Genomic DNA, 13,817 nt, shown 5'->3' on the forward strand with positions numbered 1-13,817 from the left:
GGGGGAGCCCCTAACATATGGGTGGACACAGATACTGCTGAGCTCAATCTGTGTGCAGTGAGCTCCCTCTAGTGGCAACTACAGGTATTGTGATGATGGTGTGCAGAAGCGGGAAAACTCGCTCAGCGTCCGCCCCCTTCATGTCACATGGTGGTCTCAGCATCCAACATCTCCACTGACCTTACTGTGTGAACAGATGGCAGACCCCAGGAGCTTCCACGTTCCCCCTCTCCTGTCCATGCGCAACATGCGCAGAATCTGCAGGAAACGCAAACTCCGAAGAGACGTGGCCAATACATTTCCCTGATTTTTCCCAACAGCCACCACAGGAACGGAAGCGACCAGGACGAAAATATCTAAGAAAATTAAAAAGCATAAAGAGTGAATAGGATTGAATTTGGGTGACTGGTTGCAATACTGATCTTGACCAGCAGATGGCAGTGAGTGACCATATAAATGCTTCATAGAATGCTGGAGATAAGATACAAGAGGAAAACAAGTGGTGAGAGTGTTGGACTCTGTTATCTGTCTTCTCCTGAGCTCCTCTCAGCCGATTTATGACCACAGACCCCATGGAAGTAGAATCTGCAGCCAAAAAAAAGCCAAACCGTGCAACATTTTTAATGAAAACCAATTGCAAAATTGATTTATAGCTCCCAAAACATGCAAAAAAAAGTAAACGTGCTCATCTATACAGGACCCACCCAGCATACACAGAGGCTTCCTCGCAAACTTCAGCCGTCCCCTCCAGCCCTTATAGCGACAGCAGCAGCCGGCGGCCCAAATCCTCAATGCAAATTCTGCGCCAAAGATGACGAGGGCGAAACGCTCCTGGGGGAAGAAGGAGACAATTAGGTTCCTCTGCTCCAAGCTATAAAAAGTCACTTGCTTGTTGCCGCCACTAGGGGCGAACTGTCGGCAGCTTATTAGGCTCCTATAGGCCCGACCAGAAGTCACCAACATGGCTGCCGACCCGCTGCTGTTATCTGGGGGCGGCCGGTGACCCTATTACATTATTACCCCCATCCGCCAACATGGAAATACAACGTCTACTGCCTTCAATGGGAGGTGAATATGTCTAAGAGCGCCCCCCGGAGGCGGACTCAGGCAGGGAGAATTGTGTCATATGTATACTGTATATAGGGGCACTCTGCTTACACAATTATGTATGGGGCAGACGTGGTGCTGTATATAGGGGCACTCTGCTGACACAATTATGTATGGGGGCAGACGTGGTGCTGTATATAGGGGCACTCTGCTGACACAATTATGTATGGGGGCAGACGTGGTGCTGTATATAGGGGCACTCTGCTGACACAATTATGTATGGGGGCAGACGCGGTGCTGTATATAGGGGCACTCTGCTGACACAATTATATATATGGCAGACGTGGTGCTGTATATAGGGGCACTCTGCTGACACAATTATATATATGGCAGACGTGGTGCTGTATATAGGGGCACTCTGCTGACACAATTATATATATGGCAGACGTGGTGCTGTATATAGGGGCACTCTGCTGACACAATTATGTATGGGGGCAGACGTGGTGCTGTATATAGGGGCACTCTGCTGACACAATTATATATGGGGGCAGACGTGGTGCTGTATATAGGGGCACTCTGCTGACACAATTATATATGGGGCAGACGTGGTGCTGTATATAGGGGCACTCTGCTGACACAATTATGTATGGGGGGCAGACGTGGTGCTGTATATAGGGGCACTCTGCTGACACAATTATGTATGGGGGCAGACGTGGTGCTGTATATAAGTGCACTCTGCTGACACAATTATATATGGGGCAGACGTGGTGCTGTATATAGGGGCACTCTGCTGACACAATTATGTATGGGGGCAGACGTGGTGCTGTATATAGGGGCACTCTGCTGACACAATTATATATGGGGGCAGACGTGGTGCTGTATATAGGGGCACTCTGCTGACACAATTATATATGGGGCAGACGTGGTGCTGTATATAGGGGCACTCTGCTGACACAATTATGTATGGGGGGCAGACGTGGTGCTGTATATAGGGGCACTCTGCTGACACAATTATGTATGGGGGCAGACGTGGTGCTGTATATAAGTGCACTCTGCTGACACAATTATATATGGGGCAGACGTGGTGCTGTATATAGGGGCACTCTGCTGACACAATTATGTATGGGGACAGACGTGGTGCTGTATATAGGGGCACTCTGCTGACACAATTATATATGGGGGCAGACGTGGTGCTGTATATAGGGGCACTCTGCTGACACAATTATGTATGGGGGGCAGACGTGGTGCTGTATATAGGGGCCCTCTGCTGACACAATTATGTATGGGGCAGACGTGGTGCTGTATATAGGGGCACTCTGCTGACACAATTATGTATGGGGAGCAGACATGGTGCTGTATATAGGGGCACTCTGCTGACACAATTATATATGGGGGCAGACGTGGTGCTGTATATAGGGGCACTCTGCTGACAATTATATATGGGGGCAGACGTGGTGCTGTATATAGGGGCACTCTGCTGACACAATTATATATGGGGGCAGACGTGGTGCTGTATATAGGGGCACTCTGCTGACACAATTATATATGGGGGCAGACGTGGTGCTGTATATAGGGGCACTCTGCTGACACAATTATGTATGGGGCAGACGTGGTGCTGTATATAGGGGCACTCTGCTGACACAATTATGTATGGGGCAGACGTGGTGCTGTATATAGGGGCACTCTCCTGACACAATTATATATGGGGGCAGATGTGGTGCTGTATATAGGGGCACTCTGCTGACACAATTATGTATGGGGCAGACGTGGTGCTGTATATAGGGGCACTCTGCTGACAATTATATATGGGGGCAGATGTGGTGCTGTATATAGGGGCACTCTGCTGACACAATTATACATGGGGCAGACGTGGTGCTGTATATAGGGGCACTCTGCTGACACAATTATGTATGGGGCAGACGTGGTGCTGTATATAGGGGCACTCTGCTGACAATTATATATGGGGGCAGATGTGGTGCTGTATATAGGGGCCCTCTGCTGACACAATTATGTATGGGGCAGACGTGGTGCTGTATATAGGGGCACTCTGCTGACAATTATATATGGGGGCAGATGTGGTGCTGTATATAGGGGCCCTCTGCTGACACAATTATGTATGGGGCAGACGTGGTGCTGTATATAGGGGCCCTCTGCTGACACAATTATGTATGGGGCAGATGTGGTGCTGTATATAGGGGCACTCTGCTGACACAATTATGTATGGGGCAGACGTGGTGCTGTATATAGGGGCACTCTGCTGACACAATTATATATGGGGCAGACGTGGTGCTGTATATAGGGGCACTCTGCTGACACAATTATATATGGGGGCAGACGTGGTGCTGTATATAGGGGCACTCTGCTGACACAATTATGTATGGGGCAGACGTGGTGCTGTATATAGGGGCACTCTGCTGACAATTATATATGGGGGCAGATGTGGTGCTGTATATAGGGGCACTCTGCTGACACAATTATGTATGGGGCAGACGTGGTGCTGTATATAGGGGCACTCTGCTGACACAATTATATATGGGGGCAGACGTGGTGCTGTATATAGGGGCACTCTGCTGACACAATTATGTATGGGGCAGACGTGGTGCTGTATATAGGGGCACTCTGCTGACAATTATATATGGGGGCAGATGTGGTGCTGTATATAGGGGCACTCTGCTGACACAATTATGTATGGGGCAGACGTGGTGCTGTATATAGGGGCACTCTGCTGACACAATTATATATGGGGGCAGACGTGGTGCTGTATATAGGGGCACTCTGCTGATACAATTATATATGGGGGCAGACGTGGTGCTGTATATAGGGGCACTCTGCTGACACAATTATATGGGGGCAGACGTGGTGCTGTAGATAGGGGCACTCTGCTGATACAATTATATATGGGGGCAGACGTGGTGCTGTATATAGGGGCACTCTGCTGACACAACTATGTATGGGGGCAGACGTGGTGCTGTATATAGGGGCACTCTGCTGACACAATTATGTATGGGGCAGACGTGGTGCTGTATATAGGGGCACTCTGTTGACAATTATATATGGGGCAGATGTGGTGCTGTATATAGGGGCACTCTGCTGACACAATTATATATGGGGGCAGACGTGGTGCTGTATATAGGGGCACTCTGCTGACACAATTATGTATGGGGCAGACGTGGTGCTGTATATAGGGGCACTCTGCTGACACAATTATGTATGGGGCAGACGTGGTGCTGTATATAGGGGCACTCTGTTGACACAATTATATATGGGGCAGACGTGGTGCTGTATATAGGGGCACTCTGCTGACACAATTATGTATGGGGCAGACATGGTGCTGTATATAGGGGCACTCTGCTGGCACAATTATATATGGGGCAGACGTGGTGCTGTATATAGGGGCACTCTGCTGACACAATTATATATGGGGCAGACGTGGTGCTGTATATAGGGGCACTCTGCTGGCACAATTATATATGGGGGCAGACGTGGTGCTGTATATAGGGGCACTCTGCTGGCACAATTATATATGGGGGCAGACGTGGTGCTGTATATAGGGGCACTTTGCTGACACAATTATATATGGGGGCAGACGTGGTGCTGTACATAGGGGCACTCTGCTGACACAATTATGTATGGGGGCAGACGTGGTGCTGTATATAAGTGCACTCTGCTGACACAATTATGTATGGGGGCAGACGTGGTGCTGTATATAGGGGCACTCTGCTGACACAATTATGTATGGGGGCAGACGTGGTGCTGTATATAGGGGCACTCTGCTGACACAATTATGTATGGGGGCAGACGTGGTGCTGTATATAGGGGCACTCTGCTGACACAATTATGTATGGGGGCAGACGTGGTACTGTACATAGGGGCACTCTGCTGACACAATTATATATGGGGCAGACATGGTGCTGTATATAGGGGCACTCTGCTGACACAATTATGTATGGGGCAGACGTGGTGCTGTATATAGGGGCACTCTGCTGACACAATTATGTATGGGGGCAGACGTGGTGCTGTATATAGGGACACTCTGCTGACACAATTATGTATGGGGGCAGACGTGGTACTGTACATAGGGGCACTCTGCTGACACAATTATGTATGGGGGAAGACGTGGTACTGTACATAGGGGCACTCTGCTGACACAATTATGTATGGGGCAGACATGGTGCTGTATATAGGGGCACTCTGCTGGCACAATTATATATGGGGGCAGACGTGGTGCTGTATATAGGGGCACTCTGTTGACACAATTATATATGGGGCAGACGTGGTGCTGTATATAAGGGCACTCTGCTGACACAATTATATGGGGGGCAGACGTGGTGCTGTATATAAGGGCACTCTGCTGACACAATTATGTATGGGGGCAGACGTGGTGCTGTACATAGGGGCACTCTGCTGATGCAATTATATATGGGGGCAGACGTGCTGTATATAGGGGCACTCTGCTGACACAATTACGTATGGGGGCAGACGTGGTACTGTACATAGGGGAACTCTGCTGACACAATTATATATATGGCAGACATGGTGCTGTATATAGGGGCACTCTGCTGACACAATTATATATATGGCAGACATGGTGCTGTATATAGGGGCACTCTGCTGACACAATTATGTATGGGGGCAGACGTGATGCTGTACATAGGGGCACTCTGCTGACACAATTATGTATGGGGGCAGACGTGGTGCTGTACATAGCGGCACTCTGCTGACACAATTATGTATGGGGGCAGACGTGGTGCTGTACATAGGGGCACTCTGCTGGCACAATTATGTATGGGGGCAGACGTGGTGCTGTATATAGGGGCACTCTGCTGACACAATTATGTATGGGGCAGACGTGGTGCTGTATATAGGGGCACTCTGCTGACACAATTATATATGGGGCAGACGTGGTGCTGTATATAGGGGCACTCTGCTGACGCAATTATGTATGGGGGCAGACGTGGTGCTGAATATAGGGGCACTCTGCTGACACAATTATGTATGGGGGCAGACGTGGTACTGTACATAGGGGAACTCTGCTGACACAATTATATATATGGCAGACATGGTGCTGTATATAGGGACACTCTGCTGACACAATTATGTATGGGGGCAGACGTGGTACTGTACATAGGGGAACTCTGCTGACACAATTATATATATGGCAGACATGGTGCTGTATATAGGGGCACTCTGCTGACACAATTATATATATGGCAGACATGGTGCTGTATATAGGGGCACTCTGCTGACACAATTATGTATGGGGGCAGACGTGATGCTGTACATAGGGGCACTCTGCTGACACAATTATGTATGGGGGCAGACGTGGTGCTGTACATAGCGGCACTCTGCTGGCACAATTATGTATGGGGGCAGACGTGGTGCTGTATATAGGGGCACTCTGCTGGCACAATTATGTATGGGGGCAGACGTGGTGCTGTATATAGGGGCACTCTGCTGACACAATTATGTATGGGGCAGACGTGGTGCTGTATATAGGGGCACTCTGCTGACACAATTATGTATGGGGCAGACGTGGTGCTGTATATAGGGGCACTCTGCTGACACAATTATATATGGGGCAGACGTGGTGCTGTATATAGGGGCACTCTGCTGACACAATTATGTATGGGGGCAGACGTGGTGCTGTATATAGGGGCACTCTGCTGACACAATTATGTATGGGGGCAGACGTGGTGCTGTATATAGGGGCACTCTGCTGACACAATTATGTATGGGGGCAGACGTGGTGCTGTATATAGGGGCACTCTGCTGACACAATTATGTATGGGGGCAGACGTGGTGCTGTATATAGGGGCACTCTGCTGACACAATTATGTATGGGGGCAGACGTGGTGCTGTATATAGGGGCACTCTGCTGACACAATTATGTATGGGGCAGACGTGGTGCTGTATATAGGGGCACTCTGCTGACACAATTATATATGGGGCAGACGTGGTGCTGTATATAGGGGCACTCTGCTGACACAATTATATATGGGGCAGACGTGGTGCTGTATATAGGGTGTTATGACCTGGTGGTTAGGAGCACCCGAAGTGACCTGATGGTTAAAACAGAAAACCTGGGACAAGCTCTGAGGGAGTGGTAACTCTACTGACCGCAACCCCTAATCCTATCACACACACTAGAAATAGCCGTGGAGCGTACCTAACTCTCCCTAGACGCCTCTTCACAGCCTAAGAGCTAACTACACCTAAAGATAGAAATAGAAGCCTACCTTGCCTCAGAGAAATTCCCCAAAGTAAAGGTAGCCCCCCACAAATATTGACTGTGAGTTAAGAGGAAGTAACAAACACAGGAATGAAACAGATTTTAGCAAAGGAGGCCGAATCTTCTCTAGAAAGACAGAGGATAGGAAAGGGAACTATGCGGTCAGTATAAAAAACTACAAAAACCACGCAGAGTGTGCAAAAAGACCTCCACACCGACTCACGGTGTGGAGGTGCAGCTCTGCACCCCCAGAGCTTCCAGCTAGCAAGGAAATATCATAATAGCAGGCTGGACTGAAACATAGCATGTACTGAAAAATATATTCAAAACCAATGAACAGCAAATGATTAGCAAGGACTTAGCTTCTGCTGGAGTAGTCAGGTCATCTGAGAATTCCAAGAGAGATCTGAACCAGTACTGAGACATTGACAGCTGGCATGAACTAACGACCTGGGCAGAGTTAAATAGGGAAGCCAGCAGCAGTAATAAACGAGGGCAGCTGAGAAAGCCAACCTCAAAGATCAGCAGTTCCACTCAAAGCCACCAGAGGGTGTCCAAGGATAGAACTCACCAAAGTACCATTCACGACCACAGGAGGGAGCCCGAGAACGGAATTCACAACAATAGGGGCACTCTGCTGACACAATTATATATGGGGCAGACGTGGTGCTGTATATAAGGGCACTCTGCTGACACAATTATGTGTGGGGGCAGACGTGGTGCTGTATATAGGGGCACTCTGCTGACAATTATATATGGGGCAGACGTGGTGCTGTATATAGGGGCCCTCTGCTGACACAATTATACATGGGGGCAGACGTGGTGCTGTATATAGGGGCACTCTGCCGACACAATTATGTATGGGGGCAGACGTGGTGCTGTATATAGGGGCACTCTGCTGACACAATTATGTATGGAAGCAGACGTGGTGCTGTATATAGGGGCACTCTGCTGACACAATTATATATGGGGGCAGACGTGGTGCTGTATATAGGGGCACTTTGCTGACACAATTATGTATGGAGCAGACGTGGTGCTGTATATAAGGGCACTCTGCTGACAATTATATATGGGGCAGACGTGGTGCTGTATATAGGGGCACTCTGCTGACACAATTATATATGGGGGCAGACGTGGTGCTGTATATAGGGGCACTCTGCTGACACAATTATATATGGGGCAGACGTGGTGCTGTATATAGGGGCACTCTGCTGACACAATTATATATGGGGGCAGACGTGGTGCTGTATATAGGGGCACTCTGCTGACACAATTATATATGGGGGCAGACGTGGTGCTGTATATAGGGGCACTTTGCTGACACAATTATGTATGGAGCAGACGTGGTGCTGTATATAAGGGCACTCTGCTGACAATTATATATGGGGGCAGACGTGGTGCTGTATATAGGGGCACTTTGCTGACACAATTATGTATGGAGCAGACGTGGTGCTGTATATAGGGGCACTCTGCTGACACAATTATATATGGGGGCAGACGTGGTGCTGTATATAGGGGCACTCTGCTGACACAATTATATATGGGGGCAGACGTGGTGCTGTATATAGGGGCACTCTGCTGACAATTATATATGGGGCAGACGTGGTGCTGTATATAGGGGCACTTTGCTGACACAATTATATATGGGGCAGACGTGATGCTGTATATAGGGGCCCTCTGCTGACACAATTATATATGGGGGCAGACGTGGTGCTGTATATAGGGGCACTCTGCTGACACAATTATATATGGGGGGCAGACGTGGTGCTGTATATAGGGGCACTCTGCTGACACAATTATGTATGGGGGCAGACGTGGTGCTGTATATAAGGGCACTCTGCTGACACAATTATATATGGGGCAGACGTGGTGCTGTATATAGGGGCCCTCTGCTGACACAATTATATATGGGGCAGACGTGGTGCTGTATATAGGGGCACTCTGCTGACACAATTATATATGGGGGCAGACGTGGTGCTGTATATAGGGGCACTCTGCTGACACAATTATGTATGGGGGTAGACGTGGTGCTGTATATAGGGGCACTCTGCTGACACAATTATATATGGGGCAGACATGGTGCTGTATATAGGGACACTCTGCTGGCACAATTATATATGGGGGCAGACGTGGTGCTGTATATAGGGGCACTTTGCTGACACAATCATGTATGGGGGCAGACGTGGTGCTGTATATAGGGGCACTCTGCTGACAATTATATATGGGGCAGACGTGGTGCTGTATATAGGGGCACTCTGCTGACACAATTATATATGGGGGCAGACGTGCTGCTGTATATAGGGGCACTCTGCTGACACAATTATGTGTGGGGGCAGACGTTTTACTGTATATAGGGGCACTCTGCTGACAATTATATATGGGGGCAGACGTGGTGCTGTATATAGGGGCACTCTGCTTACACAATTATGTATGGGGGCAGATGTGGTGCTGTATATAGGGGCACTCTGCTGACACAATTATGTGTGGGGGCAGACGTGGTACTGTATATAGGGGCACTCTGCTTACACAATTATATATGGGGGCAGACTTGGTGCTGTATATAGGGGCACTCTGCTGGCACAATTATATATGGGGCAGACGTGGTACTGTATATAGGGGCACTCTGCTGACACAATTATATATGGGGGCAGACTTGGTACTGTATATAGGGGCACTCTGCTGACACAATTATATATGGGGGCAGACTTGGTGCTGTATATAGGGGCACTCTGCTGACACAATTATGTATGGGGCGCTCTGCTGATACCGCGCTAATAGGGTCTACTGCCACTTATTTGTGGTACTACATCACCAGTAAGCCCCCCACACCACCACCTCAGCTCCATATAGGGGTCACTAACCCTCGGTGATGGGGACATATCCCAGGAATATTAGGGAGAATCCTAGGCACACTAATGGCTATGTAGCAGCAGTCAGCAGTACGTGCAGTGCGCACACTCGCAGTACCCATCAGACACCACTAGGCGGCAGCGTTGCACCTTACACCCCCATAGTCTCAGCCGCCTGTCCTCCCATCACATTGTATGATGGACCTCAGTGTAGTAAAACAGCAGAACAGAAATCAGAGGCTGCTGACAGTTTCCCTTTAAATGGTGTTGGCTGTGCATATGTAATGGCTGTATATTGCAGGAGGCGCTCTGGTTATAGCAGCTCTGCATATGTAATATTTATGGGAACAGGCCTAATGCATCAGGCACTGCAGGCAATCCAACCGTAATCAGCGGAATGCTGAGGTTAGCGGCACCAGTGGATAAAGCGTGTGTGGCGGCGGCTTTTACTGCGTGCTTAGGTTATTGCTGACGTGGCATGTATACAGGGCTGGGGGAGCGCCGCAGTCAGCTTTTTTCTCACAAGTTACTCAGGACATGCCATTTCTGGGGCGGTAATACCTCTTTAATGGAAGCTTTAACCCCTTCCCGAATAGGCGATGTTTTCATTTTTTTTTACATTTTTACTTTTTTCTTCCCCGCCTTCCAAGAGCCATAAATTTTCCATTTTTCCATAGACTTATCTTTTTATTTCCAGGACAATTTTGATTTTGAAATGGGGCAATTGAAAAAAAAACAAAAAACAGTAATTCTATTGTAGCTTATTTTTTTATCTGTTTTCTGACAATTACTTTATGCAAAAAATGGCCAGAAAACTTTGCTGTACAAGTCAGCACTAACGTCGAATTTTCTTTGTTTCACTACTATAAAAAAATGGAATTTTGCAAAAAAAAAAATACTTCCAGTTGCCGTATTGTGGGAGCCATAGTTTCTTTTTACTCAATTTTTGGCCGGCATGAAGTGACAAAAAAACCCAGCAATTTTGGCTATTTTATCTTGTTTCAGCATGCACCATATTGTATGAATAATTTTAGATATCAAATATGTCATTTTTTTACAGCTTAGATTTTGCTATTTTTGTTTAAGAAAAGGGAGGTGATTTAAACGTTTACATTTTTGTTTTATTTTTTTTATCTTTTATACCAGTTTTCTTTAGGCAGTTGAACCTAAGATCGCTTCCACAATACTGTATTAATCTATTGTATGATTTCCAATCTCCTATGACTTTCAGCGGTGCCCCTTGAAAACGCAAGGTGCGAAACGTGCTTGGGCCTGTGTAGAGCGCTATGACTTTTCCTCAATTAAATCTTTTATTTATAATTGATTATTCATTCTCTCTCGTTACTTGATCCCTTTGATTTCCCCTTAAAGCAATTATGGATATGTTTTAATAGCTGTCAATAAAATTATATTTGTCCTTAATCAATTATGACTGTTTTTGGTTACTTTCTGGTAATTAATTGTAGTAATGAATTATATTGGAGAATTTTACTCTATAATCTAATTTGATTGAAGGAACTATAATGTTAAGTTACTGACCAGTAACATACTTATGCTATGTGCTATATGAATATTGTTGTAGCACCTCTATATACAGTAGATAACACAGGATCCACCATTCACAATAGGTGATGTCACAGCTCACCTCCTCCTCCTGTACAATGACTGATAACACCTCTATATACAGTAGATAACACAGGATCCACCATTCACAATAGGTGATGTCACAGCTCACCTCCTCCTCCTCCTGTACAATGACTGATAACACCTCTATATACAGTAGATAACACAGGATCCACCATTCACAATAGGTGATGTCACAGCTCACCTCCTCCTCCTGTACAATGACCGATAACACCTCTATATACAGTAGATAACACAGGATCCACCATTCACAATAGGTGATGTCATAGCTCACCTCCTCCTCCTGTACAATGACTGATAACACCTCTATATACAGTAGATAACACAGGATCCACCATTCACAATAGGTGATGTCACAGCTCACCTCCTCCTCCTGTACAATGACTGATAACACCTCTATATACAGTAGATAACACAGGATCCACCATTCACAATAGGTGATGTCACAGCTCACCTCCTCCTCCTCCTGTACAATGACTGATAACACCTCTATATACAGTAGATAACACAGGATCCACCATTCACAATAGGTGATGTCATAGCTCACCTCCTCCTCCTGTACAATGACTGATAACACCTCTATATACAGTAGATAACACAGGATCCACCATTCACAATAGGTGATGTCACAGCTCACCTCCTCCTCCTGTACAATGACTGATAGCACCTCTATATACAGTAGATAACACAGGATCCACCATTCACAATAGGTGATGTCACAGCTCACCTCCTCCTCCTGTACAATGACTGATAACACCTCTATATACAGTAGATAACACAGGATCCACCATTCACAATAGGTGATGTCACAGCTCACCTCCTCCTCCTGTACAATGACTGATAACTCCTCTATATACAGCAAAACACAGGGTCTGAGAACATCTATGTGAAGAACATGAAGTGGGAGTTTAATTTTCAATATAATAATTGGAGTAAAAACTGAAAGAATTTTTGTTCATTTTATTAAATAGATTAAATTAAATTAAACTAGAATTTAACATTAAATAATAGGTCACCTTTTATTACACCTTCCCTTCAAACGGCCCATACATGAATTCTAGAGATCAACCCACATGGAAACCACACAAAAAACAATGGTAGAATAAAGTAAGAAAAAATAAACTTTTATCACTAGATTTTATAATTGTCCGCAATGAAAAAAACTTTTGTAGAAGAAAACTGCTTAGTGATGGAGATTGCCACTTACTATAAGCAGGAGCCAGTCTCCAGAAATATCTTCATATTCTTTAAAGGTTGTGAGGATCGCTAACACCAGACACCCGAGGACAATAAGGAACCTGAAAAATATATATCACATTTATATATTAACGACTTTAAAGTGGCAGGAACTATTTTATAAGCTGTTTTTTTTACACTATCGATATGGTGGAAGTGAAAACATGACAAAAAAATAATAAAAGACTATGTTCACTTTACGTTTCACCCCACATTTGAGACTCCGTCATGGGCTTCCTTATGTAGCCCCCGAAAACCAGGATTCATACAGAACCCCTGAAGAAGCCATTCACTATAGTGAGGAGTCACTTTGTAGACCTTGCTTTTGTTTCCACCTAAAAAGACAAACACTGCTGGACCTCGGTCTGACCGAGCACAAAATCAATTATCTACCTATTCATAGTGTATTACTCTGTGGGGGCTCCATTGGGGTGCTATCCAAATCCCCTTTCTAGGGGCTTCAGCCCTAAACAAGCAAAAGTGGAGTCAAATGTATTCATAATGTGAGCATAGCCGTAATGCTCCATGTATTTTCTGAAAGGAGAAACCCAGCAACCGGCATTTTACACAGCAATTTAAATTAATTACCATAGTTAATTAAAGAAAAAATAATAATTTTATGAAAGAAAAATGAGTAGCATAAGAGTGATTAAATTAAAATTTATTGCATTTTTCCCTGCCTTGTTTTCCTTACTTCTCATTCAAACATTGCAGTGCTGTTTCACATTACCAGTTCATACCTCTTTATAAGCTGCTTTCAACTGCTGATCTTTCAAGATCCACATACTAGTTACAGGGTAAGGTAGGTTTCC

The 13,817-nt window shown here is 46.1% G+C and overlaps 1 protein-coding gene across 1 annotated transcript in view; it reads right to left on the reverse strand.

Moving 5' to 3' along the window:
• KCNQ3 (potassium voltage-gated channel subfamily Q member 3) overlaps positions 1–13,817 on the reverse strand; it is a 262,622-nt gene that overhangs the window by 96,793 nt on the left and 152,012 nt on the right. Inside the window, exons 2-4 of the mRNA XM_077271251.1 lie at positions 12,977–13,067; positions 705–831; positions 181–356 (exon numbers count right to left, since the gene is read on the reverse strand). Of these exons, the coding sequence (XP_077127366.1) occupies positions 181–356; positions 705–831; positions 12,977–13,067 (394 nt within the window). The remainder of the gene's footprint in view (positions 1–180; positions 357–704; positions 832–12,976; positions 13,068–13,817) is intronic.

This window comes from Ranitomeya variabilis, chromosome 6 (genome assembly GCF_051348905.1).
Source record: "Ranitomeya variabilis isolate aRanVar5 chromosome 6, aRanVar5.hap1, whole genome shotgun sequence".
Classification (NCBI taxonomy): domain Eukaryota; kingdom Metazoa; phylum Chordata; class Amphibia; order Anura; family Dendrobatidae; genus Ranitomeya; species Ranitomeya variabilis.